General features: G+C 36.5%; 1 protein-coding gene across 3 annotated transcripts in view; it reads right to left on the reverse strand.

The window, feature by feature from the left end:
- The window catches only part of GABRG2 (gamma-aminobutyric acid type A receptor subunit gamma2), a 75,113-nt gene that overhangs the window by 12,459 nt on the left and 35,394 nt on the right, over nt 1-27,260 (reverse strand). For all 3 annotated transcript variants that reach the window (XM_083799090.1, XM_083799088.1, XM_083799089.1), the window contains exons 5-6: nt 26,509-26,591; nt 26,154-26,291 (exon numbers count right to left, since the gene is read on the reverse strand). In XM_083799090.1, the coding sequence (XP_083655216.1) occupies nt 26,154-26,291; nt 26,509-26,591 (221 nt within the window). The remainder of the gene's footprint in view (nt 1-26,153; nt 26,292-26,508; nt 26,592-27,260) is intronic.

Genomic DNA, 27,260 nt, shown 5'->3' on the forward strand with positions numbered 1-27,260 from the left:
TCCAGTGATTATGACCTTAGTAAGCCCTTACAAAAGGTTGTATTTCAAAGGGCCTTGTGCCATTCTAATTTATACAGTCTCAAAGCAGTCTGAGAACTTTAAGCTCTTCCTTCCATGTACTTGTGTGATACGGTAATTTGAATACTTGATTCAGGCTCTGCTAGACATTAGGGGAAGTGAATTCATGATTTGAGGAACCATCTGTGCATCCATCCTGGCCTAAGTCCCAAAGGTTCAATAGAAGGAATTAGTCGTGCCAGGAAGCATAGCTGGGGGGGCATACGCTGCACTTGGCTGATTTAATCAGCACAGTGGGAGTGATCCTTCACTGCGTCCTGGTTGTGGAATTGCTTATACCTGTGCAAAGCAAATGGCAAATTATACCTATTAGTACTCTCTTTATGCCTGTTTAAGTGACTGTGCAAAGTGTGAGGTACTGGGGAAACAAGTCTCTAATTTGTGCTCAGAAGTGATTTGGAAGCTAGTACAAATGGTAGAGAAAAGAACAGCTTTCTAACATCCCAGGAAATTGGTGCCTTAATTATAGTTCAGGTAGCAACACTTACAGCCCAGATCATCTCACCCTTACTATTATAAGATTCTGTTTTCTCTTGTTTAAAACACCACTAGTTTTATATTATAAAAAAAAATGCAGAAAAGCTTCAGAAATTTTATATTGGCCACCTGACCAAGTTATTCGTATGTGTCAGTTCATTCTCATAGTCAGTTTTGGAGTGGAGAAAATTGAATGTTTCATTTCTGTTAAACATATGGAGTTTGTAACAGGGAAATTCAATTAGGCAAAGGGCTGGCCTTTTTATATGTTGGCATTTCTGTGAAAATGCTTCATGGCTAAGTTAACAGTTTGGAAAACAACAAATGTGTTCACAGACATAGGAAGTTCTTTGAGAAGTTATAACACTTAGTTTTGTCTAGCTCCATGCTACCTCTGTTTCGTACCAGGCTACGTGCTGCCTTGAAGAGCACAACAAAAACAGATGGATGCTCACACAATGAAATGTCTCTTTCCTTCTCAAACCTTATTTGTTCCTTTAGACAGTGCAATACCTGAAATCTCCAGAAATTCTCTGAGTGTTGAAAGCATATAGAGCATGAGGTCCTTGCCTCATGCTGACTCTGCAGTGGAAGAGCTCTTCTCCCCCAAGAACTGGAGGTATTCTATCCCAGGGTCTGAAAATGAGTTTCCTGGAGTATTTGACTACATTGAATATTTTTGCCTGTGTATAATTTTATGAAAATATAGCTCTGTTTTAGTAATTCTAATAATATTTGTAATTTAGCACTTTTCATCCTTGCATGAAATGTAAGAATCTGTGGAGAAAAAAATTCTATACCAGAATATTGATGATGAATCAGTAACTGGCAGAAAAAATGCTACCAAGTAGCTTTATAATGTCTCTTAAAAATTTGAACTCTTCCTCTTCCAGGTGCATTTTGAAACTTTTTATTAAAAAAAAAAAAAAAAAAAAAAAAAAGACAGTGATATTATGAGCCAAAATCTCCCAGAATTTTTCATATAGGCCATAATTTGTTCTTTAAGGTCTGATCAAATTACTGGCAACTGGGATTTAACATAAGTCACTGTTTATGTAGTAAGTAACAGGCACAATTTTGTTCATGCAGCCAATAGCAGCCACATGGTGCATACAGACCCAGACTTACACCAGCTGTCCAGATTTCCACTGTTTTTTTTTCTCTTCTTAATTTAAATAGAAACTAAATAGAAAAGAGCAAGAACCTGTAAAAAATTTGTTTGGGAAACCATATGAAAATATAGATAGAAATGGAACCTTTTCTCAGTTAACTTATATAAACGAGTACATAAATACATGACTTGTTATATATGGAAAACCCTTTTTAGTTCATCTTTCTGGATGGACTGTATATAGGAAAAATGCAAACAAAAAAATCGTGCCACAGGAGGGCACTGTCACCTCAGAATGGAAATGAGCAACGATTGTAAGTCTGCCAGTGGAAAACTGAATCTTAAAATTTTCTATGATTATTCCTCATATTGATTTATATGGCCACTCGAATGGCCTGACTTCTATGGCTATATTAATACAGGAACACTTATAAGAATATAACTAATTCCTGTATGATAGAAATATTAGCGAAGTAATATCACCTTTGTGCTACACATAATGAGTTTAAACTTCATAAATTGTTAATGAAGAACATCCACGGCAGCAGAATTTATTTTGTTTTGCTCATAAATAACTAATAGAAACATCACTGTTCTCTCTCTCTCTCTCTCACTGTTAACGTGGCCAAAGGTCTCATTTTCTGTTTGGTGGAGATCACAGCTAACACTGTTTTGTTTTTGTTTGGTTTTGTTTGTTTAAGAAAGAACAGATAAAATGTAGTTTAATGGAAAAGACGTGTTTTCTTGTTTATAGTCATGGTACATGGAAATACCATTAAAAAAGTAACAGTTCTATATATACCTCCTTTAAGCTAGGAACTGTAGTTGTAAACTTCTTGCCAGCAGCACTCTAGGTAAGCTCTCACTCTGAATCAATCTCAGTAAAAAAGACGCAAGGGAAGGTCACTTGTATTGTGATGTATTTGAAAGATCAAAATTCAAACCCATGTCAGACTGTGGGCTGTACAGTAGAGCTCTAATCTTGGATGAAGAATCATGTAAATAGTTTAAGATTGGTGTACGTGTTCTGATGCATCTTCACTTGGCTTTTGTCCCCATCTCTTTTCTTGCCTTGACAGAGCCTGTGTTTGGAATACTTTCTGGCATTTTTTGTTTTGGTTGAGGGTAGCAAGTCAGCCTGAAACTGCAGTTCAGTGATATGTCTTGCACTGTTACGGTGATATAAGGAAAACATAATATTCCTTTCTGAACACACAATTTTCTGTGAGTATTCAGATTTAACCTACACAAATGACTCTCTTGTATAACATCTAAAATGACACATTTTGATGTTTTTTTCTTTCCACTGGATCAGGATGTTCTTAGGTCTGCCTAGTTCAGTACTAATGAAATAGAACTTCTAAAATTGGTCATTTGTCACATGAGGAGATGCTGACATTAGCTTCTCCTTGTGGTATGTTTTTACATATGTCATAGTAAAATCATTTGGGTCAAAGTCTTTGATCACAGTGTCACATAAATGAATTTTCATTAAGATAAGACAAATTTAATCACAGTGCTGATCGTAAGCTGATATTTATGAGTTTTATCGGCATCCACAGCCAGAAAGAAGAGACTCTGGGGAAAAGGCACAATCAGACACTGTACCCTAGATACCTGACCATGACACTTTCTCATTATCTCATCCTTTGTCAGATACCTTTTTCATTGTTACTTTACTTCACAGTTTTTGTCCTTTCATTGACTCATTTTTGGACTGCATAAGTGCCAGACAGCTTCAGAAAATAATTAAGTCTCTTTTCAAAACATTCTCTTTCCCTCTGAGGTTTAACAGTGAAATACCAGTATTGTGTCATAGGAAGTCATGATGTGAAATAAAATACAGTGAATGTTTAGCCTGTGGGGCAAAGAAAGAAAGAAAGAAAATCTGACATGGCATTGTAGATATTTGCTTGCAGTAGTCTTGAAGCACTCAGAAGCAGTCTCATTCTCTACCTGACTGCTGGCGGTTGCTCTGCCTGGGTGTTATGTAAAGGACAAGGCAATTCATGGTCATCACCGATCCAACACGGCAGCTGTACTAAGTGACTTCCATCCCAATTCTAAATATCCATTTCTAAGCTACGATTATAGCTTGATTATGTAATGGGGTAAAACAACATTAAGACTTTCACAAAGCTTGTACTGTAGTCCATTTATATAAGATTATCTCTGGGTTTGAGATAGCTGCAAGCCTGGTTTTCAATTTATATTCCAAAGGATGAATCCTAACTACATTGAACAGCAGGATGGAGGGCAGAAGAAGATATCCTGTTTTGTTTGTTTGTTTGTTTGTTTTTCTCTGTTTTTAAAGAGTAACGTGTATGTCTGTGAATGCATCTGATGTCAAACACCTTGATTTCCTCCAGGACCAGGGGGAAGGGGAGCTGAAATTAGTTTGCATTTGTGCGAAATGACAACCCCAGCTGATGAAACTCCTTGTAAAATGAGATGAATCATTATAGCTATCCAAGCAAATGAAATTTCTTTATGTATGACATGACTTTCTGCCCAACAGTTCTGATATTTTTTTGGTCCTTGGCCACTCGTTCCACTTGAAGTGCTGTTTTCTCAGTTCATTTGACAGAATGTGTTCCACTTCTCATTAGTTTCTAATTATAGGAGGAAAAAATGTAATGATGCTAGACAGTAATTAAAATCGTTTATTGTTGTTCCTACCTTCGCTTTGAATTCACAGAGATAAGCTTCACCCTAAGATATTTTTATAGGTGAAAAATATCAGTATGTGGAAGTGTCTTGAGGGACCGAAGGTAAACTTAAGTGTGTATGTTTCTAAGGCTCTCTCTGTGAATAGTTCAAATCTGAAAGAAAAACGAACTAAGCCTATTTTTATTTTTTTTCCTAGTTGACTTAATTAAAAATAACTGATCTTTTTTGTTTGTCTTTGAAGACAGCTAAGCTACTACAGTGGCATTATCAAACACAGGAGGATTTTTAGTGTGCAGGATTAGTGTTCAGATGTGGTAGCAGCATGATGTAATAGGTTGCAGCTGCTGTGAGGGAGCCATTATGCTCCAGTGTGTAAATAATCTGCAAATTAAAGAACCTTCTGCTCCTTTCCCGCTCCCCTCTTCCCTAGGAAGCATCAGCCCAGCTCAGCATCCCATCTCTCGGCAGTTAAAAGTGGTTAGGTTTCTAAATAATCTGTGTGATTTATTGTGGTACAAAACAGGATCAGATAGATGAGGAAATGTGAGGCTCACAGAAATCTCAGGGAAAATGAAAAAGCAAAGAGCCACAATTTCCAGGTACCACAACCAGTTGGGATGCTGTTCTGTGCTGGCATCCTGCGTCCTTGGATCTTTTGGATGTCTGGTTGTTTTCTGAAAAGCCAAGTAAAGGTTGTCCCCTTCAAAAAACAAAACCAATAATAATAATAATAAATTAGACCTATAGCTAAGGGCTCCACATTTGTTTAAAGTAAGGATTTGATTCATTTGGAATATTTGAGGTATTATCAGTCTTATAATAAGTTTTGTGTTTTTTTTTTTTTTGAGATGCAGTGAGATCATGTGATATGAACAAATAAGAAATATGTTTTATCATATTCCATTCATTTCAAGGTATCCAGATGGTATACCCATTTTCTGGAAGTATCTGATCCTCTCTGCTCTTAAATACAGGAGATAACTAGTTTGTTTCCATTCTTCAGTGCATGAAGTACACCACATACCTGGTACTTTAGATCAGTCACGCTATCAGGATTATGAAACTGCTTGAAATAAGAATTGTCAAAGCTATGTACATTTTATGTTAAAATTTCAGCAGTTTGTGTCAAGGAAAAAAGTACAAGATGCTTTTTTTTTTTTTTTACAGGGGTGGTAATGCACAATGTTTATACTCTACCATGGGTCTATATTGGGAGTTTCTAGACAACTGTGTGAAGGATTTGTGTGAAAAGGGAGTGTGGGCAACTCCAGGGATAATAAGAATCATGTCAGATGTAACAAAAAAAAAAAAAAAAAAGAAAAAAAAATGTAGGAATGAAGTTCAAGAAAATGGAGCTTTGATGCCTAGATTATTGAGGCTTTAACAATTGCTAACATTAAGTACCTGTGAGAACAAAGTTAGAAGTGAATGGTCAATCAAGAGAGACAGAGAGATCCCAAAGGGAGTCAGATCTCAGGTGAGCTAATTCCTGTCATAGTGACATCTCAGCTCAGCTGACGTTATACCTTGGAGCTCTGTTGTGGTCAAAGGATGAATCTACGCACAGAACTACTCCAGCTTCAACAGGAAGACCCACATGCCATCATGCCACTTATGTGCCTACTGCAGACTTCCTGAAAGTCTTTCAGGAGTGGTTGAAAATTAAATACAAGTAGATACATTCAATGAACTCCACAATAGAAGAAGAAAAATGATTTATTATGTCTAGTCTAAATAACAGACTTACAGATGAGTTAGCAAACTCCCTGGAATTAGCAGTATTTCACAAGCTTTGTGCATGTCCTGGTTGCTGAAGTGACTGCAGAGGACTAATGCAGCTCATACAACAGTACTGCTTGGATTTGCTTTTACATCCTTCTAAATTGTCTTGTGTGGCAAAGGTCATCCTGGAATTCCTCTGAAGGCCTTCCGTTCTGAGAGAACAGAAGAGGAATTTGAGGATACTGTACATTTAATCTTTGGTCTTAATGTTTCCAGTTATTTTCAGAACCAGGAGACAGTATTACATAACCCGAGGCTGCAATAAGACTTGATGTTTTCTTCTACTTCCTCTCCAGAGGAGAAAAGGCATGACTGCATGGAGGCAAAGTTCTGCAGGGAAGCTATGGTTTTCACAGATTCGTTCTGTCTTAACCCCCCGCAGCAAAAGTAATATTTATAAAAGAAAGTGCCACTTGAACACCAGCATCTTGCTTCCACTGAATGCACAGGCAGATCACTAGAAAGACAGTACGATAAACAAAGAGCCCAAGGGATGCTGGGAGGAAAACAACATGCTTTATTGCTCAACTTTCAGCACTATATTTATTTTAGAATCTTAATTTCATTTATTTTTGGCTTTCTTTAAATATTTTAGAAGGTTCCATTAGCACATATTTAGTTTTAACCCCCCTGGAAACGAATCTATGTAACCAAGAAAAGACTAAAACTCACCCGGGTGTGAGATACCGCAAGGCACAAAAGGAGCAAAAGTAGCCCAGATCAAAAGCAACTTTCTCCAGAGCTCAGTATGATCAGCTACCAAATGTCGGGGGCTTCAGAGAGCTAGGGCTGCTCAGTAATAAAAGAAGATGACTTTGAGCACAAGAAGCCAACACCAATACATATTAAAAAATAAATTGGCTCCTTGAAAGACAACATAGCCCAAAAATATCTCAAAGAAGCAGGGTGGATTATTGGTTAGGACACTGAAGCAGCAGGCAAGATATCTTAGGTCTAATCTCAAGTCTTTCCATGAACAACTGTAGGGCTGTAGGACAACTATTTCTCTTCTCCCAGCTCATCTTTCCTGTCATGGAGGTTTGGGAACATTTGTGCAGTATGTACTTCAACATCTGACAGATTCCACTCTGAACTTAAGTGAAAATATTTAATGGGAGTGGCTGAGGGAGAAAAATTATTATTTGATGTCATTGCATAATATATGATTTATATTTTTTGTCTATTTATGCTTATTATATGATAATTTTTCTCTGCTTTTATACCCCAAAGAAAAGTTCATGTAACAGAATTTTGGAAAAGAATATAGACCCTCATATACTAGGGCTTGCAAGAAATAAGAATATTAAAGATGACACATGATAGTTAAATTATTGCATTGTCATCTAGGACTCAATCCCTGAACCTTGTCTTGGCCATATTCACACTCTGACTAACCACTAAATAATATGGCATCTGCAATGACTATAGTAATTCTGAACTTCCTGATATTTCTGATTCTTACATGGTACTCCTGTAGGTGAGTGGTAACCAAATCATACATTTGGAGGTTAATTAAAATTTAAGTAATTAAAAATTTGTATTAGAATTTCTCACTTTAAACTTCTATTTTTTCCCTCTGTTGAATATTGACATAAATATATATATATATTATATATTATATAGCAAATATATATATGTATATAGCAAAAAGATAACTATATTGCTTACAAACGTGTGGTTTTGTCTTAGAGGTTCAATGTTGAAAAGCTTGCAGAGCTCTGCAGGGAGTCCTCTCCATCAGCTTCCACTTCTACTTATTGGCATTCCTCAGTAACTGTTATTTACCCTAATATTCCAGAAGATAAAGGCAGGAAGAGAGGATGTTCACAGACCTTGTTATACTGTGTTCTAATGCTAAGTTCTTGTTGAAGATTTTCCAGTATGAGTGTGTAGGAATTCCAGTGCATATCTTAGTATTCATTTGCATTAACAAGAAGTAGCTGAATCTGTTTCCTTGTTATATAAAGCAAACACCAGAAAAGTAAATTGTCAATTCCAGCATAGGCTTTTTAGCATTCAGCACCACTATGCTAGCATGGAAGAATAAGAAGGAAAAAAAAAAAAAAAAAGTAAAAGAAAAACAAGAGGAAATGGCAGTATTTAGCCTGTAGCATTTGGAATTTGTTAATGAGGATTTTGTTATGGAGCTGGAATAATCAGCAGCAAATGCAATTTCTGTTGAGGAAAATTTTGACCAAAAGTGTTGCATTTAAATGCATTCTCCTGTATAAAATAATGATCATCTACATGTCACAGTGTATGGTTGTGCAGACATATATTCAAGCTATTGCTACAAGGATCAGCATGGGCACAAGAAGTGGCATAGCTGGGACAGTATGCTGTTTTATGCAGACTGATCATCAGCAGAAAGTTAGCCCAAGCTCCCCGTGTTCAAAGGTTTGTCCAGTTTGTCCTGGGCATGCCTGTGTATGTAAGGGGAATGGAAGAAGTGAGAAGAATGAGTTTGTGAGTTTTTGGTAGCTATTTGTGAAATCAACTCATCAATGTTTTAAGAATTACAATAACGGTGTACTATGGTATAATCTTGCTCTTACTGCCCATATGCAGTAGTGTATGGTCTATTTGCATTCCAGGAAAGCAAACTTTGAGCTCTTACTGCTTATGCTGCATGACATCTTTCTCAACCTGCCCTCAAACCTGCCCCTCAAATGCTGTCAGGGTTCCCAGTGTTGGTACTACTCCTTTGTGGGCTAGGTAATTTTTCTTTCATGTTTCTTTCTAGTGCCACATTATTGCCCGTGAAAAGAATGACTATATTTTTGAGACGTGGACACTGGTAGAATGACCCTCAGAAACAGGTGACTGTAAGAAACACGTTTCTTAGACTGTCCAGTACAAGGAAGCTTCCCAGCTATGCATGCAACCTACAGAGCTACTTCAGTTTTGAGTCACTCCTCCAGTGACAGTAGTGATAGGTCCCATATAGATTATTTTTGAGTCTTTTTAAAGTTGCACAAAAGTGTATTTGGCTTTCTCCCTCCAAGGAAGCTAAGTTACGTTTAGTTCCTACAAATAAATTGAGTTTGGTTGCATTTAACTTGTACAAATAAAATTAGAAATTAAAATTGGCCAATTGTTAGTCTATACTCTGAGAGTGGTCATTCTGGAGAGAATATATAATATATGGCCAATATAGGCATATCTGCATATATGTATTTCAGCTTGCTTCAAAGCTCCCATCCACAATATGGCTCATAAGACTTCATAGCAGAGAAAACACTTTGGATTGGTTAGAGAGCACCTTCTGACTGAGAGAACAGGTGAGACTTGAAAGAAATCGGTTACCTAATCTGAAGCATAGGAATCCTGAAAAATACTCTTCCTTTGGCTACTACAGAGATGTACATTGCTCAGAAGAGCCATACATTCTTCTTTATCTTGCGTGGTCTGGGAATGGGAAAATGGGAATAATAGCGCACTCTGTCTCAGGGAATGTAGACGTGTTGCCTATCTACTTTCTGAGTACATGCTGTCTCATACAAGTAGGTTCTTTCCCACGAGCTGTAATTTTGTTCATCCTTATATGCAAATGTGCTATACTGGGGCAGGTTACTCCCCCAATGTACATGTTTCAGGAAGGCACCTGTCTCAAGATATTTGGTGACTACTTGGATTTAGAACTCTAGAATTATTAAGCTCTGTTCATGACAAATTATAAAATATTGTTTATTTCTGTTATATCCTTGATTTCTTAAAATCCTACTCAGACTCACAATGATTTTTATGAGAAGAATATGGATCTTTATTTAGGTTCACTTGTTGTTTGAGAGTAACTTTTTTATTGTCAACTTTTTGTAAACATCTTAACTTTCTTAAAACCACTTTTAGCATCCAAGTAAACCATTTACCCCTGAAAACCATTTTTTTCCAGTGAGAAATGTGGAAGAATTTGAGATATTTTATTTCATATTCTTAAGTAGATAAATCCGTTATATTGCTGCAAGAGATTACTCCAAGTAATTTGGCTATTTGTTACTTCAGAGTTATATAACTATTAAAATAAGACATTCTATTCTGAATTGCATTTTTTACAACTACTTAGAACAATTCTTAAGTAAAAATATCACAAATGCATTTGTGTTCCAATTTGAGACAATCCTCTAAGAAAGGCTATTGGGGACTAATGTTTGAGAGGTAAACAGCAGCATTGTCATTCTCCTGCTATCAATTTGCCTGAGGACAATGCCTGCTCTGAGAGCAGATTCCAAATTGTTTCTAGTTTCTTGAGCGTTTTGTCTCACAGAAACCAGGTGCAAACCTTCAGCAATGTGCAAATTAATCTTGTTCACAATCACAGCTAACATCACAGCAGAAACATACACTGACAAAAGGAGGTGTTGCAAATTAGTCCAAGGTGTGATTGGTGGGGACATGGAATGGAAACAACTAGCTCTAACAGAAGTTATTTATATGCTAAGAAAGGATATGGCAAATGTGTTTGGGTTTATTTTTAACTTCTTGAGCTTTTTAGGAGGAAATTATTGACATTAAGTAGAAAGTAGAATCTTTGGAGGAAAAAAAAATAAACTGTCAAGCCCAGAATCTCTCCAGCCACCAGAAGGAAAAAAATAATAAATTTTTAAATCAGAGAAAAAGAAATGAAGGCACTGAAGCAGAAGGAACTAGGTTATGGTTAAAATAGTAAATAAGTATCAAGTTTTAAAAAGTTGGTGTTAGAGATAGTGACAGAGACAAACTATGAAAAATGGCAAGTGCAAGAGTAAGGCCACAGGTCTGCATGCAACAGGCCTGAAGAGAATAGGGCTGAAGAGAATGTTTAGTTTGAAGATCATGCCTCAGAAGAAATAGCTATGAAACATGAATAATTTATAACTAGTATTGCCATTTGAAGTCAAACAGATCAAGCTTAGGATGTAAAAAAAATTTTCTTTAGAGACTACAGATACCATCTTGAAGTTTCAGTTACCAGCTTTGCAGGAATAAAGGTAGAGCTTCTAGGTGTGTGTAATCATCCTAGTCCAAATCCTACAAGGTATTTAAATGACTTGCCCTTTTCAAGAGGAAACCTTTGAGGATCCATTTATTTCTCAAATAGGTATATTCAGGATAATGTTCACAGCTACTACAAAACAGGTTCCCCTGGGATTCCATTCCACATCACAGTGTGAATACCATCATGTTGTATGTTTTCAGGCCATGAAGTGTAACCTCTTAATCTTTTTCAAAAATGTGGGGTTATAACACTGTGAATCCCATGGGTTATGTCTTTTTCAAATGTTAAAAGAGGAAAGTTTTAAAACGTTATGTCCTGCAAAGCTTTTAAAAATGACCTGGCAATACTGGATCTAAAACACTGTGTGGCATACAAAGAATGATGCATTTGGAATGCCCCAGGAGTGAGGTGTGGGAACTGGGGACTGAGAATTACCACGTAGGCTGGACCATACCCTATGCATAGGTGATGAAGGTGCTGGAAACTAGCTCTCTGTAAGGTCTCCTAGACTGGTTTTTAGAGGAACAGAAAGAGCAGTCAGGCATTGGAATGGGTTGCCCAGGGAAGTGATAGCATCATCGTCCCTGGGGGTGTTCAAGGAAAGGTTGGACCTGGTGCTTAGGGACATGGTTCAGTGGGTGATATTGGTGGCAGGGTGATGGTTGGACCAGATGATCTTGAAGGTCTTTTCCAACCTTAATGATTCTATGATTATATTCTATGATTCTATGAACATCTGCTGTGTTTTTAACTCCGTACAGAGCAAAGGCCATGACGGGAGCTAGGCACCAAAAAAAGTTAATATGGCCAAAATAACTACCTAATGGTTTTTGCATTTGTCTTTCTGTGGAGGCTGCTATCATAAGAGATAAAGAGTTGAGATGTGAGGCTGGATGCAGAAATGATACATTGGTTGTTCATATCTCACAGGTATAGCTTGTTACAGAGATTCTCCATGAGGCAAAGTCAGTCACCAAGTTACTTCAGATGCCTCAGATTCCACAAAAGCAAAATAATACAATTGTAAACAGTAACTCCTTACACTCAAGAAAATAATTGTTTTGAAAAGAGTTTATTTCCTGGAAAGGGGGGCTGGCAGTGATGGGGGACTGGAAATGGAAATGCCACCCAGTTTACCTTGAGAAGCTAACGTTCCCACCTGGCAAATACAGCACTCCTCTTCCTCAGTGCTGTACACAGCAGTGGGACTCCCTGTGGGTTCGGCTCTGCTGGCCCCATTCGCCAGCAACTTTGCCATTCACATCTGCATACAGCAGGTGGGAGAGAAAGACTAGCTGGAGCCAACAGAGCATTTAAAATACTTCAGTACAGTGAAAATATATATATATATATATATATTAATGACTAGTTTTTACTGTGGAAATGACAGCAGTGTTGTTCCCAAATTACACGTCAAAGGGTTCCCAACCAGATGAATCTTAAACATTTTATTATTTCTAGTAATAGAACAAGTTCAAAAGAAGATGACTGATGGTAGTTTTTTCAGCTTGGTATATGAGGTAGGTTCCTTACTGTTTCTTGATCCTAACAACTGTATGTGAATAACTTTTTAGGCAAAGCAAAGTGAATGTTTGAAAATATGAACACAGGTGTAAACTAAGTTCTCCAAGCAGCTCTTGGTGTGATATAATTTGTTGTTTAGTTGTATTACCATGAGGTAGCAACCCTGATTTTGGACTCAAATTTTACTATAAGAGAATTTATATCAAGAAGAAACAAAGTTTGTATCCCCCAAGTTTGTTTTACCAAGAATTACAGCCTTGCCATATTAAAAATTATTAGTCCTCATTGCCCTTTTCTAAAAGGCTAATACTTCATTTCAATTTATTTTTATATAGTGTCTTTTAAGTTTTGTGCTTGGGTAGTATCTGTGACACTCCATTCAGATAGGAAAATTAATTATTATCATACATTTATCTTTGATTTTAGCTAGTGAATTTGGAATTCATTTGCCTTACTTATTAAAGTGTAGACTCTCTACATGAAAAACTTTAGCTTGGGATGAATTTCCTCCTCTTAAGAGGTGCTAGAGTCAAATATTATTTTGAGAACATTTGCTCTGCATTATTTTTGTTCGCCCCCCAGGTGTGCTAGAGGATTTTCATACACTTGTTCAGTGACTATTAGAAAATTACTATTTCTTTAATTCACACACCAAAGACAAATTGTTTATCTGAACTATACATAAGATGATTTCCATTTTTCAACTTACAAATATTAGGCTGAAAACTCTGTTTTCCAAAAGCCTCCCAGTAATTTCCCGATTTCAGTTTAATTTCTAATGTTCTCATTGCAGTATTTTTGCTCGTAGACCTTGAGTCCCATCTGGGGCCTGAAATTGCAATGGCTTGTGAAATTTAATTAAAAATGAAACAAATAACGAGTAGGGCTTTTTTTAGAGCTTCAAATCTGGTACTGATTAAGCTTTTGGTGAAATTTAGAGATGCATATTGCCTTTTATCCTGTTCCTGTAAGAGAAATCAAGGCTATACTATATCAGAACCTCATTGTTTATAATTCTGAATGCATTGATCAACTGTAACTATTAAGACAGAAGTTGCAAAGTGTCAAAAAGACATGTAGAGGGATCAGAGAGGCTGTCTTATAATGCCACAATGCTGTTTTCTGCAGCTGCTCCATACATTTCTCCTGCCAAGAAAGGGTAAGGCATGAATTTGGTCTTGTTAGACTCCAGAGAAACTAAGAGAGCACCTGTGAGGAATGCTTCAGCTGCTGAAAAAGCTTAAATTGGGATTTACATGTCCATTAGGCAGTAGGGAATTCTGCCATGAGATACTAATCTGTAAGAAATCAGCCTTCTGCTCACAGAACTGTTCATTTTTCATTTTTAATTCTCCCTAGACAAAATCTCCTATCACACTGTGAAACAAAAATCCATTATAAACTTTTAAGAAGGTGACCATAAGAAAGAGTAGGGCCAGAAAGAAGGAGGTAAATTGAGATTTTTTTCATCCCAGTTTATCAGCATCATAAGCAAAACTATTTCCAAGGGGTATGGTTAATCCTGGAGCCACCTACTGAGGAAGGGGTGGGCATTAAAGCTGGCAAACTCAGCAGGGGAATGTCTGCTTGTGGTTGCTTTTGCACTGAATTGTTTCAGAACTTAACCTCCAGGAGCTGTGGTAACTAAATCGTGAGGATGCAATGATTCATCCCCCTGCACAGAACAGGCACTAACCACCTCTAATGGCGCGCTGACCGGGCGATCTTAGATCAGCCAGCTGGTAGGAAGTTCAGGGACAGTCTTAGTCATTACCAAGCTCTGAAATAAGGCTACCTTGACAGCTGAGACTACGTCCACACAGAAATTGCCCTGTCCTCTGAGGGATGGGAGGTTACAACCATGCCTTTTCTCTCTGGGGCACTGGTGGGATTTGATCTCCACACACAACGTTCCACAAGTTGACAGAAATTTCCTGTTTCTGTATTCCAGTGTTCAGCATGTTAATGTTTTCCTTTTGCATTTTTCTTCGGACTTATTTTTCTTCTCTGACTTAGTTTTCACTATTTGCTAGTAATACATTCTCCCCGGAAAGTTCTCTGCTTTTCTCATCAACAGGGACGCATGATGTCTGCGAATTGACAGGAAAGACTTTTTTCTGCATTATTGCTAAACCTACTGCTACAGTTTTCAACAGTGCTGAGTTAAAAAAAAATAGGCAAAAGAAAAATTTTTGCTTTTCTTCAAATTCAGTAATACTTTTTTTTCTTTCTAGAAAGAAAACAAATGGTAACAGTTTTACAAGAACTCGTTTCATAGCACAGATCCTTAGCTCTGTTGCGAACATAGCTGGAGTGTGACATTGTGTTCTCATAAATTACCCAGGTTACTTATGTTATTTATTTAAGATATTCAGTTCCAAGATGTTGGTGTTTTCACTTACAATTTTTTTACCTTTTTTTTGATTATTTCTAATAGCTCTGTTCCAGAATAGTAATTTGCTGCAGTGACATACAAAAGAGCATTTTAGTAAAATACAAGAACGGTAGGAAGGATTTGGATTTATTTTGTTTTAATAAATGTTACTAGATAACAGTAGAAAATAGTCTAGGAAGTTGTTACTAATTATTTATTGACTCTATGTTTTTGTATTTTGATTAACTACAGAAGGAACATTAAGAAAGGTCAAATAGTTACTTCTATGTGTAATTTGAATGGGCAAAGTGTGAACTCATAAGGATTTTCTGAGCAGTACAAGGGAAGAGAGTTATTTGTTTTTTTTTTGATATTATTTTCTTGACCCATACAGTCACAGAAGATAAGCAACCCTATATGACTGTTACTAATAAAATACAACTCTTTAATTCCTCTTTATGCTCATATTCTCAAGATTAAAAGAGAAGTGATGAGATTCAACCAACAAGAACACGTTATTTGTAATAGTCAAGTTTTTTGATCATTTCATCAATTCTTAGAGCTATATACAAGAACAAACAGCAATTTGACAACTAGTTTCATGATCATTGCTAGTCATTAACACTGAGACACACAAAGGGTGTTGTGGTAGTTTATGTATTATATCTTGAAAAATATTTTAAGATTTTCCTATGTAGAGCGTGATACAAGAAAGAATTATTACATAAATTTTATCCTGCAGCTCTTTGGCTTTAATTATGCAGTCTTTGAGAAAGTAGCAAAGAGCTCACTTAATAGACTGTATCGCTTGTGGAGATAAGTGCCATATTTATAGCTTCTAATAATGTGCATCAAAATGAGGACAATTATGTCTTGTTTAAAAAAGGCAATGTTGAAGCACACTATTTACAATTAAGAATTTATTTTAACAATAAAAATGAGGGGGTTAATGCTTATTAAACAAAATGATAATGACAAATATGTGAACATTACAACCATCCTTAGTGTATATCACAATGTTCCTATGTGAGAATGTGCTGTCAACATTATAAATTTTTTCTATGGAATTGCAGACCACATGTATCTAAAAATATAAGTAGAACACTTACAATCATAAGGTCCTGTGGAGAGTGTTAGTTGTTTGTACTTACTGCACATTTTTATTTAACGCCTTGGTCTATTTTCTTTTTGTTTCTCCTCTTTTATTTAACATACCAAATTACAAATCAAAGCTTACTAGTATTGTCTTTAAACTTAGTGGTGTTATATTAGTTTCATTTGCTTTTTAAGTCAGATATTTGGCTGGATTTGAGAATTATTAGCTCCCATCAATGGCACCTGACTCTGATAGTGTTGTTTCACTGTCTTGTGTATCCTTCTTCCAATCAGACTTACAACTGTATCTATTCAAATACAGTGATAACCTCCCCCAACAAAACAGCACCTTAGATAAGTAGGTTGCTGAAAATGCAATGTAATGCTATGAGATTGAGAAGCTAGAAAGTGTGCTTGCAAACTGAATGGATTTAGCTGCACAAGAACAGCCTTTGAAGAATATGTTTGTTATTTAGGACATGCATGTGCCCCAGGCAAATCCAAACTTATTTCAAACGAGCTATCCCTACACTCTACAAATTGTGAACATTAAACTGTCATCACCTTCAAACATCCTTCCTGAATTTGTTTTTCTTCACTGAGAGAGCAGGAAGGTAATAAGGAGAGTGAGACGAAAGGGAAAAAAAATGAAAGAAATTATCTGAAAATCATTGTACTACAAACATATTTTCTGATCATAAAAAACGTCTAGAAGTGAAGTATTGGTGAAAAGACCAAGCATCAGTGCTATGCTGACCAATTTACAGGTTACAAAGATTACTTCCTGACTTTATAGATGAAAGACTGAACTGCTTGGGAAAACTCCAATTTATTACAGGATTGCTTGAAGTTTAATTATTCAAATAACACAATAAAACATTTATTTAAATCTATAATTGAAACATACCTATTCACTATGAAGAAAACTACTAAAAATGCTTAATAGTCATTTATAGTGATGCTAAAATAATTGCACATATATGTTTTTCTTTGACTGCTAAGCTATACAGTGATTTGTTATAATTAGATCTGGCATCAGTTGCAAAGAGTGGCATTACAGTGATTTTCTCTTGTGATATTGCAACAGTTTCTGTGAAAGTTAACCAGTGGATGAGGTATGACAATTTTATTACCAAACAGGAATTAAAAAAGGGACCTGGGGTGTTAATATTTTTTGTGTCTCAGAGTAATCAGTACCTATGTAAATATATTCACAGATATACTAGTGACATCACAGAAATTTGTGTACTAAGTTGCTTGTAGGAAATGCTTTAAGAGAGAGGATTGCTCTATTTGCTGATTTTGTCATAAAACAAAATAAATAAAGTTTAAGTAACATTAACAAAATAAAATTTGATATAATATTAGCAGAATAAAAATTGAAATAATATTAATAACAAATATTAATAACTACACATTGTTTTTAGATAATTTTTTTCCCTAAAATATCAAATTATTCTCTTGTTCTCAAATGAACAAATATTTTTCTTAAATGTACTGTTGTATTATATCCCCCAAATTTTGTTCCTTAGAAAATCAGCCTTGCCTTTAGCATCTGTGCTTTTGCAATTGTCATGCATTTGGTTTAGTGGAAATGCTGATAAGGTTCCATATTATCCCTTATTCTCTGGTTCCTTATATTAATCCTTTTTATCCTTACCCAACCTTTCTAAAGCTCAGTTTACTTTGGAGCAAGCCATGCTTTCTGTATGGCAAATGTTCAGAAAGACAAACTTGCTTTCAGAAATATAAACGACCCCCAGGAGTCTTTGTTCAACTGGGAAATCAAGAGGTTTCTGGCTCCAACAACCCTTTTCTTCAGGGACAGTCATGATTTCACTTTGCTGGGGTGACTCAATTGACATTACTGAGTCTAGGAAAACCAGGATTAAAAGAGCTGAATTACTGTCACTGGAATGTTAAGAAGGTTTTAAAACCTTCTCAGAAGATAGAAAATCATCAAAGAGGCTTTCAACTCTATTTATATAATTAGTGAGATGCAGGTGAACTTGATTGCCTAAACCTGAAGCTGTATAGATACAAGTCTGAAGAGAAAACAGATTCTTTCAGTCCATAAGAATTTAAAATATACTGATTCCATAAGAATAGTGTTTTTGTTTGTTTTGTTTTCCCACCCATTAAACCTCAAAGATCTAACCCGTCACTGTAACAGAAATAACCAAGCTAAGTCCTGGTGCTCCGGATCCTTTTTTGCATTAACACCCAAGCATTAGTAGCCCTTCACTCTCAGTTGCTACTTCCATGGCTTGGCAGTTCTCAGTGCTTGACCATCATGCTCGTTCCAAGGGGTCCTACAGCAGCTAACAATTTTAGGAAAATGCATTTCAAATAGGTGCAACTACACTTGTTAAAGACATGGAAAAGATCCTTTTTACTGTGGTCAAAACTGAACATGGAGTAGAAACCAAGGCCAAAACGAGCTCTTAATAATAAGTATTACTTGGATCCACAAGCTTGCTTGTTGGACATGTCATTTCCATTGAATTCTCTGATCCCCTGCCTATACTGTTAAGGTGCCATGGGTTGATTTGCTGTCACAAGGGTGGGTGTGTAGTGATTTCAAAAACTACATATCAGATGATGGAAAAAGTGGTGTTTGGATGGATAAAGGAAGTGGAAGGGCAACTGTTCAGATATTCTCAGGTCTCTAGAGGTGCTACCAATGGCTGAAGCGGTTGGCATAAGAGAAGAGACATGAATGAAGTTGACTCGAGTTCTTCCCAGACATCCCAGGAGAGGCCTCTGTCCCTCCTGCCTGTGCTCATTGTCCAGTTCCACAGAAAGCTTTCAGCTTGGCCCTGTCTTCTGGTCTGTCTCACAGCTGCAATATGGGGATAAATGGATCTAAGGGGTTCTGATTTAGCAGTTCAGAAAAGGTGTGTGTGCATAGGTAGGTTTTGGTTGTCTACACAACAGGAAGGAACCAAAAAACCTGCTTACAGAATGAGCTCATTTATGCAGTCATGTGAATTCATCTATGAATACTCATTTGCCACACAATTAACCAATTTGGATGAGAAAATGTGGAGAATACAATAGGTATGGGAGCGAGGGAATTGTACTACATCTCTACACTTTGAAGACATCATCCTGAGAGGTAGACTGTTTTCAGCAAACTTTTCAGCGTAACTTCAGCAAACATTTGTTAATCGCTATGGTTTGATGAATGACTGAACAGACATGAGTATCTGGCGTATCTGAGAAATGTTTGTTATTTGTATTCCTTATCCTTCATAAGTAATATGCAGGCATAGTTACCTTACCTGTTTTATTCCCTGACAGCGATATCAAACTTGTAAGTCACCACCATAACCAAAAATACTCCTCCTCCTCACAGATCATCTGTAACTATTCATAATGGTGGTACGTGAAAGTTGAATAACTGAGTTTATTCTGGATTTGTTTGTTTGTTTGTCTTTTTTCAAATAATGGTACACTAGGTATTGCACTGTGAAACAGTGGTTCATGTGAGCAGTCCTGCGTTATTAAAACAAGAGAAAGTTTAAATGTCAAAAGAAAAAAGTAATTTACTCACTGGTGCTTTCTTTCCAGAGAGGTGACAAGGATATTTATATTAATAATAAAATCTTAACATTTGTGAAGGATATCTTAAGAATTTTAAGGATATTAGCTTGGAGCTCTGGGTTTCCGTGGAAGCAGCAAGCATAAAAATAGGCCTTTCAGGCTGTTGTGTCTGCCTGCTGCTTTAAATGGTTCACTCTCCTACAGAGAGTATCCTTTTAGCAAGAACGTGAAAGGTAATAATATCTTATGGCTTTTCAAAAAACTAGAATATTGAGATAAATACCCTCCAAAGCCATCAGGAGAACAACAAAGATACACAGGACAAGCTAAGACACAGTGGGCTGAGTTCTCTGACTTACAGCTTACATCATAGTTTGCTCCTCTGCAAAGTTGGGTACAAAATATGTGTAAATTCTGCCAAAATCCAAATGTGGGTACTGGTATCTTGTGCCAATTCACTAGATCAATATCTTTAGACAGGGAACGTTTGTCACTTTTCAGAAGGACCTCCCTGCAATGCCGTATGCTGTAATTAGCCCGTATTGGGCACTGGAACAGTGTGTCAGGCTGGCAGGGATTTCTAAGCATAGTTGAAATCCACCTATGGGTATGTTTTAATGCCAGGCCTATTTCCCAACAGGGGGAAATATCTTCAAATTTTTATGCATGTCTCATCATATTTTGACTTAATAAAGAAATATAAGACAAGGCTCCTGTTCTTTCGGAGTGCTATGAGACCTCTGGGGACTGCATGCCTGCCAACATTTCAATTCATTACAATGCAACATTAAGATAAAGTATAAAAGTCTCCAAATATGTCATCTTCCACAAAATAATAGCCTTGACCACATTTTCTTGATAAAGCAGAAACCTGACCCAGATTTATTTATGTAGCTAAATAGATGTCTAACAAGATAAACATTTAATTACCAATTTGGTGCTGTTTATCAGTTATGAGCAATACACTATCTCTATTGCACAGCTCTGATTAGCTATGCAAAATACAGAACAGAAAGAAATAAAATGGAATTTACAGGTGTTGGCTCACCAGTCTCATGGATCCTGTGCAGCTTGTTAAATTGCTGTTCATTGATTATACCTATAATGCCTGTGTATCTGACTAAAAATTCAGGACTGTCTCTGTGACTAAGACATGTGCAATGTCTGGTTTAAAAAAAGGAACTACCCAGTCACAGAAATGGACTGGGAATACCAGAAGCTCCATCTCTCCTAAATAATTACACGTTTACAAACTTTGGCATAATACGGTATTCAATAGCAGGATGTCCATTCAAAAACACTGAATAATCAGTAGAACTGCATGTTGTGCAGTAATTTTATGAAATTCATTGAAACTTATTGATTGAAAGAGTCCTTTCCTCCTGGTCTGAGGTAGGATCGCTATATTTCTAGCCTGTTCATATTTCATAAACCCTCTGATTTTAGCATTTCTACAATCTTCCTATGTGTCAGTGTTAATTATTATTATGGTTTTAAAAGAGTGTTTTACTCTTATGCCTAAATCTTACTTGATTAAAACGAGCTCGTTATTTCTTCCCTAACCCTAAGTGAAGAACGTGAACATTAACCCCTTGATCACCAGTTATTCTTTCTTCCAGACTAGTCACATCCTTCCAAATATTTGCATAGGTCATGTTCTCTACATGCGTTGCTTACTACCATCCCCTGCACTCCCCTCACTTTCTTACAAGGCTGCACTTAAAGTCAAACACTTTTTTGAATTAAGAACAACAACAACTTGGCATCAGTTTTTCACCTAGTAGAACAGATATTTCACTCAAATTTATATACAACACTTGGGGCCATGAATCCCAGAAGAAAAAAAAAAAAGTAGTTTCTTTGCAACAGTATCACATTCTGTATCCTGGTGTAGTTTTGGACTTTCTTTCTCTCTTTCTCTCTCTATCTTTCAGCAACTCCTGACCTTTTTATATTTGTGCATTTGATTATTTCCTTAATAGCGTATTTCACTCTTTATTTTAAGTAACAAATTGCAGATTTTTGAATTTTCCTATTTTATCTTTTTCACAACGTGCTACATCTCCCTGTTTGGTAACACTCACTTGTGCATTCTGTATTGCAGATCTTGTACTTCTGTATTGCTTGTTGCATTGCAGTAATAATCAGAAAGATTAAAGCTTATCTTTCTTGTTAGTCAAATAAGAGGTGAGAGAGTTGTGTAGAAAAACTTCCTTGAAGTCCCTCCTAACCTATACACATTTTTATTCTCTTACGTGATTTTGGCTACACTCTGTAAAATTTTCATTTTGACATCCAAAGTAAAGAAAAGTGGTGGACTTGCTGGACTATTTTCTAACCACATTTTTTCCTTGTTTTTAATCCATGGTGAATATGAAAGGTCAGAAATTGGATTTAAGATAGTTTTTAAAGCAAAGCCAAGAAATATCATTCATTTGAATTACATGTGGTGTGCAATACTAAAAGAAAATATTGAGGATGGAAAAGGATAACTTGTGTTAGAGCTGTCATTTTTGTTTTTCTCTTTATTATTATTGCTTGTTATATAATACAACTTGTTTTCTGTGTTAACTGTCCACTCTCTGCCACACTAGTTTTAGATTTGTAACATGTGTAGAACACATATCTAATAGATCAGACACCTTTAAATAACCAAAGGCAATATCATGAACTCTGAACATGTAAAAGAAAAACAGTTACGTCCCTCAGCATTAGGTTTGAGGTAGGATTTTGTAAAATACATAACAGATTGCTTTGTGAGGATTACTCATGAATGCATCCAATGCATCTAAACTTCAGAAAAAAAAAAAAAAAGCTACTTTTTTTGTCCCCTAGACTTTCCCATTAGCTCGTTCATTTTTTATTGAAGAATCTCAGTACCATTCAGGAACGGGACCTTACACTGTGAGCCAAAAGGTCACATGACAATTGGTAGTTTCTTAGTAATTGATCCAAGATATGTACTATTTGAGCAATGATTACGGATGTAATTCAATAATTCAATAAATCTTAAAGCCATCTCAGTTTATGTCAGGTCAACTGTAATATTTTACATAACTCAAATAATATGTTTTAACATTCATTTTATTCCAGAGAATCTAAGCTTAATCACTGCTGTTTACACAACATAGGTGGTAATGCAAAAGCAATAAATATATACTGGTAATATATTGGTAATTGTAGAGACTATCTAATAATTTCAATTAAATGTTCATGGAGCAGTGACTTGAGAGTTAACTTTTCTTAGTGGTTCCTGTTATTATGGACAGCAGATTCCACTAGCTAAGTCATGTCTTATTGCTTGGTCTGTGACTTTCGCAGAACATTAGAGTCACATTGGGATGTTCTGTGTGGAGAGCAACAAGCTGATGATTCTGGATGGCTTGCTTCAGATAAGAGAAGACAGACAGGATGGTTTGTCTTTTCCGGTTTGCCTTATTTTTCCACCTTTGTCTTATTCTAGTTCCTTTTTGCTGCTGTTATCAGGGTTTTCTAACTAATAGGGGGCTAAATTCCAACATCTGGCCCTTTCAGTTAGTCTTATATTTCTGCACTGGTTGCAAAGGAAGAGCTGCAGACAAATGTCACTTCGACAAGTTCATCAGATATTAAGGAGCTTACACTCATCAGTTCTTGCTTCCCTCTGCCCTTAACTCAGCCCAGATCTTGAACATTCAGCTATGACATGACAGAAATAGAGGTAGCAGGGAATTTTTAATGACCAAGTCTCAGCCATCCTTTCTGATTCTCTTCTCTGCTCCAGTCACTGAGCCAGCATAGCCCTCAAGGACTTGGATGTCTTAGTCACTGGGAGACAATGAGAATCAAGAGTTTCTGTTAAAATGGAGTAAACATAGATATGGAAAGTTAACTCCAGTTCCAAATACCTTAATACTACCCCCAGGCCCCTCCTATTTTATAACTGTTCAGTCTCATACACTAACATCTTGTGTTCAGGTTTCACTGGGTTCTGTTTTCACCTAAATTTAGTTTGTGGAAGAGTTGTGGGAATTACAGTACGGTCCTCTTTCTGACATCTCCTTAATCTCCTCCACTGTGCCTAAGCTCATATCTCTTCCAAAGCATCACCTATGGGACTGTCATTAATTTGTACCTAAACTCCATTATCCACAGCACTGCAATTAGTTGCATAAAGCCTCGTGACTAATTTTGGCTATTTGGGCATTCAAACTCCTGTGTACTCAGGCTGTACACAGGTTGCAAGTAAATCTATTAGCTTGGATTATTTTTCTTTTCTTTTGGGGCAGCTCTGTTAATAATATGTGTATGTCAGAGTAATTTTAGGTAGGTAATAAATCGGGCTGAGAAATATTGTACTTAATATAGCTCCCAGCATGCCAATAAGGCATTTAGGTAAGCAACAAACAGTCTTTGGGCCCTGCCAGCTTTATCACAATATTTGTAGGAGGTAGACCATATTCATGACAATCTCTTCTTTTTTTCCCTTCACTTTCTCATTATTTAGATTCTGCACCTGGATCAAATTTTCTTGCGTATCTGCAGTCATATAAACCAAAGAGTCAAGGAAAATCAAATTTAAGATAACCACAGGAGAAGAAACATACACGGGATTGTTTTCCAAGTTTTTGTACTCAGATCTTTAGAGTCGGTCAGGATACTGAGTAGTTTTCATGAGCATTTCTTCTTAGGAGTTGAGGGATGACTAGAGGGACTCTGCATTAAAGGACATGCTAACTGCTAATCACTTATTTTTGTTTGAGCAAATTAAAAGGTATAGTGTATGTCATCATATTGAAAATTACTGGTACAACATTATGGTAGTGCTACAAGCTTGAATAGCTAGTTCCCTGAAAAAAAAGGTTTCCTTTGCATGGGAAAGTATCTTTTTTTCTTTCTGTGCTTTACTGCTTGTTTCCCAGTATGTGCTCACTTCACATTAACAGAACATTAGAGTGCTTTTGATTCACCACCACAAGATGTGGATATGAAGCTTGTAGTATGTTAAGATTTTATTGCTTTGTATTTCTGGCCAAAATAAGTTTATCTGAGAATCGCTTAAAAAAAAAAAAAAAAGAAAAGGAGCAAATAAGGGGAACTCAAGTTATGGCTAATATAAATCTAGTGGTCAGCTGGGGCAGGATGAGATCTTAGACCACGCTTCAGTTTACTGCTGCCTTTTGCACTGTGCCTGCTGCAGGGGCAGTCTGAGGTGAGATGCATTGCTGTTTATATTTTTGCTTTGAGATCAGCTGTACCAGACCATGTGTAATGGTAGTTATTAGCAGCTATGGCTCCCACACACACTGCTATCTTGTCCTCTTTTGCACCTGTATTTTTATTTCCCTGGGAAAATGAGAAAGGTCAAATGCTTTCTTGAATAGTTGACTAAATATTTCCTTCAGATAAAGTGCCAGAAGGGGCCACAAGGCAAATGTAGCTACTGCTTGGAGGCTTCATTCTGTTTTTGCCCTGCTCCTAAGACCAAACATGTCATTGGTGCTTAATATCCAGTTATTCAGGAGTTAGAAGTTGAATTAATTCTCAAACTCTTTGTTTGCACTACAGTGTAATGCACAGCAGGCTGCTCTCAGCTCTAGCGTTATCTCACTCTCCTTTTGAATATAATAGTGACGCTGAACTTTTAGAAATAATTGTGTTATTCTTTCTAACGGATGGGGATATTTCTGAAGTCAAAATAAACACAAATGTCTGAATTTAAACCAATATATTTGCCAGAACAATAAAATAAAGTGAAAGTCAAAGGCAACCTGAAAAGAAAAACTGCTTTCATTACGAAATCAAAGACAAGGGATATCATGCATGTACAAGAATATTAATATGTAATTCTTCTTTGCAACCTTTCTCATACTCGGTGATTTCCTTTCTACTGACAAATACAAAAATATATGTCTAGAAGAATGTATTTTCCTGCTTAGCTAGTAGGGTTAAAATTGCCATTTTTATTAAAGTCTGAGTCCTTCCTCATTTATCATTTTAAATTCCATTACTTGTTTCCAAGGAGATAGAAATATGCAGGAAAATCATCTGAGACTCTGGCTTGCAAGACTGTTCTTTTTAATGAGAGCTGAATGTGCCCTGTTTTAAGGAGCAAAATACACTTGGAGCTGCTGTAGTAAAGAGGTTAGGACTTTGAATTTCATTTCTGTCCAGGCCTAACTTTCTGCTTCTAGGAGTTGGGAACAGAACTGTAAAATATTCAAACCAATATCAGATTATCACTTGGAGGCTCAACTGTGCTGTTTTCTACCCCGAAGCAGGCTAGTAAATACCTTCGCTCACTCACCCCTCGCAGCAGTAGATTTCTTCTGCCACTTCTAAGCATATCTTGGAGGACAATGCAAGAATGGACAATAGGCAACAACTTTTCTTTCTGTGAGTTCCTTTTCAGAAATACTAAACCCTGTATCTTTTCTGTGAAGTGCTAATGCCAAGTTCCAAACAGTAAGAGATTTCCTTCTTTCTAATTCTTTTAATACAATCGTAAATAAATGTGATGGTAAATAAATCAGTTGTCTTACCTGATGTGGTCTTCACTACCTCAGTTGTATTTCTTAATCCCGTAAAGGAGAACTGGTAAAGCCTCCAGGACCTCGTGTCCCCCACCTCCACTGAGCTGCGCTTCCATTGGTATATAATCTCTTCTCTTGGGTAGCCATCTTATTGTGAAGGAAAATACAGAATGCTTTGTTTCATAGTCATTGCTAGGATTTTAATGTATTCTGGGGAGTAAAAATACTATTTTCTATTTCTGGAAAAAACTGGAGAAGCATATTGCAAGTAAATTGTATATATATGTATGTTATTTCCCTCAAATTTTTTAATAAGTAGCTCAGCATGGGTCAGGAAAGAGTTATTTTTAAGCACGTTACTTACAGCTTGAAAATTCCAGAGGGCAGGAATGGGCATCCATTGGGAAGTTGTGCAACTGTAGCTGACACTCAGCATCAATTGTCAGCCTGAGGAAAAAGAAATCAGGTTATACAGAACACACCTGAGAAGTTTGTACTGAAAGCTATGTCACGGCAATTAAAACAAGGGTGGTTACTATGGTGGAATCTGACTATGAAATATGCATATATATAATGAATATAGAAAGCAAAAGTAAACTTTTGATATGGATATATTAATTTGGCTATTCCAAACATAGGAAGACATGTTTATTGATAAGCAGTATTTCTTTTTTTTTCTTTTGTTTCCTTTTTTTTCTTTTTTTCTTTTTTTTTTGTTATGTTCGCTCTTACCATCTACTGTACAGTAGAATGAGATATTAAAAGTTCTGTTCCTATGCATCTGAAATGGCAGAATTACTCATGACTGGCAAGTCCCTGAGTGGATTCACAGGTTTTCTCCTGAGCAGTGACACGTCTCTGTGTCACAACATGCCATAATGCACTAGGGAAATGTATTTTACAAGAAAAAAAAAAAAAAACTATTTCAGAAATGATGTGTAAGAGTCCAATTTTAGACATCCGCATCCAAGATAGCCATCTCAGCCATCTTTGCACCCAGTGGAAAGAAAGATGCTCTGGGGATATACTTCGTTGCATTCCAAAATAGACATCTGAATTAAATTGGAAGAGGAAAGCACCAGGAAGGTTTTTCTCTCCACTGACTATCAGGAAAGT

The sequence above is a fragment of the Anser anser genome, assembly GCF_964211835.1.
Source record: "Anser anser genome assembly, chromosome: 14".
NCBI lineage: Eukaryota > Metazoa > Chordata > Aves > Anseriformes > Anatidae > Anser > Anser anser.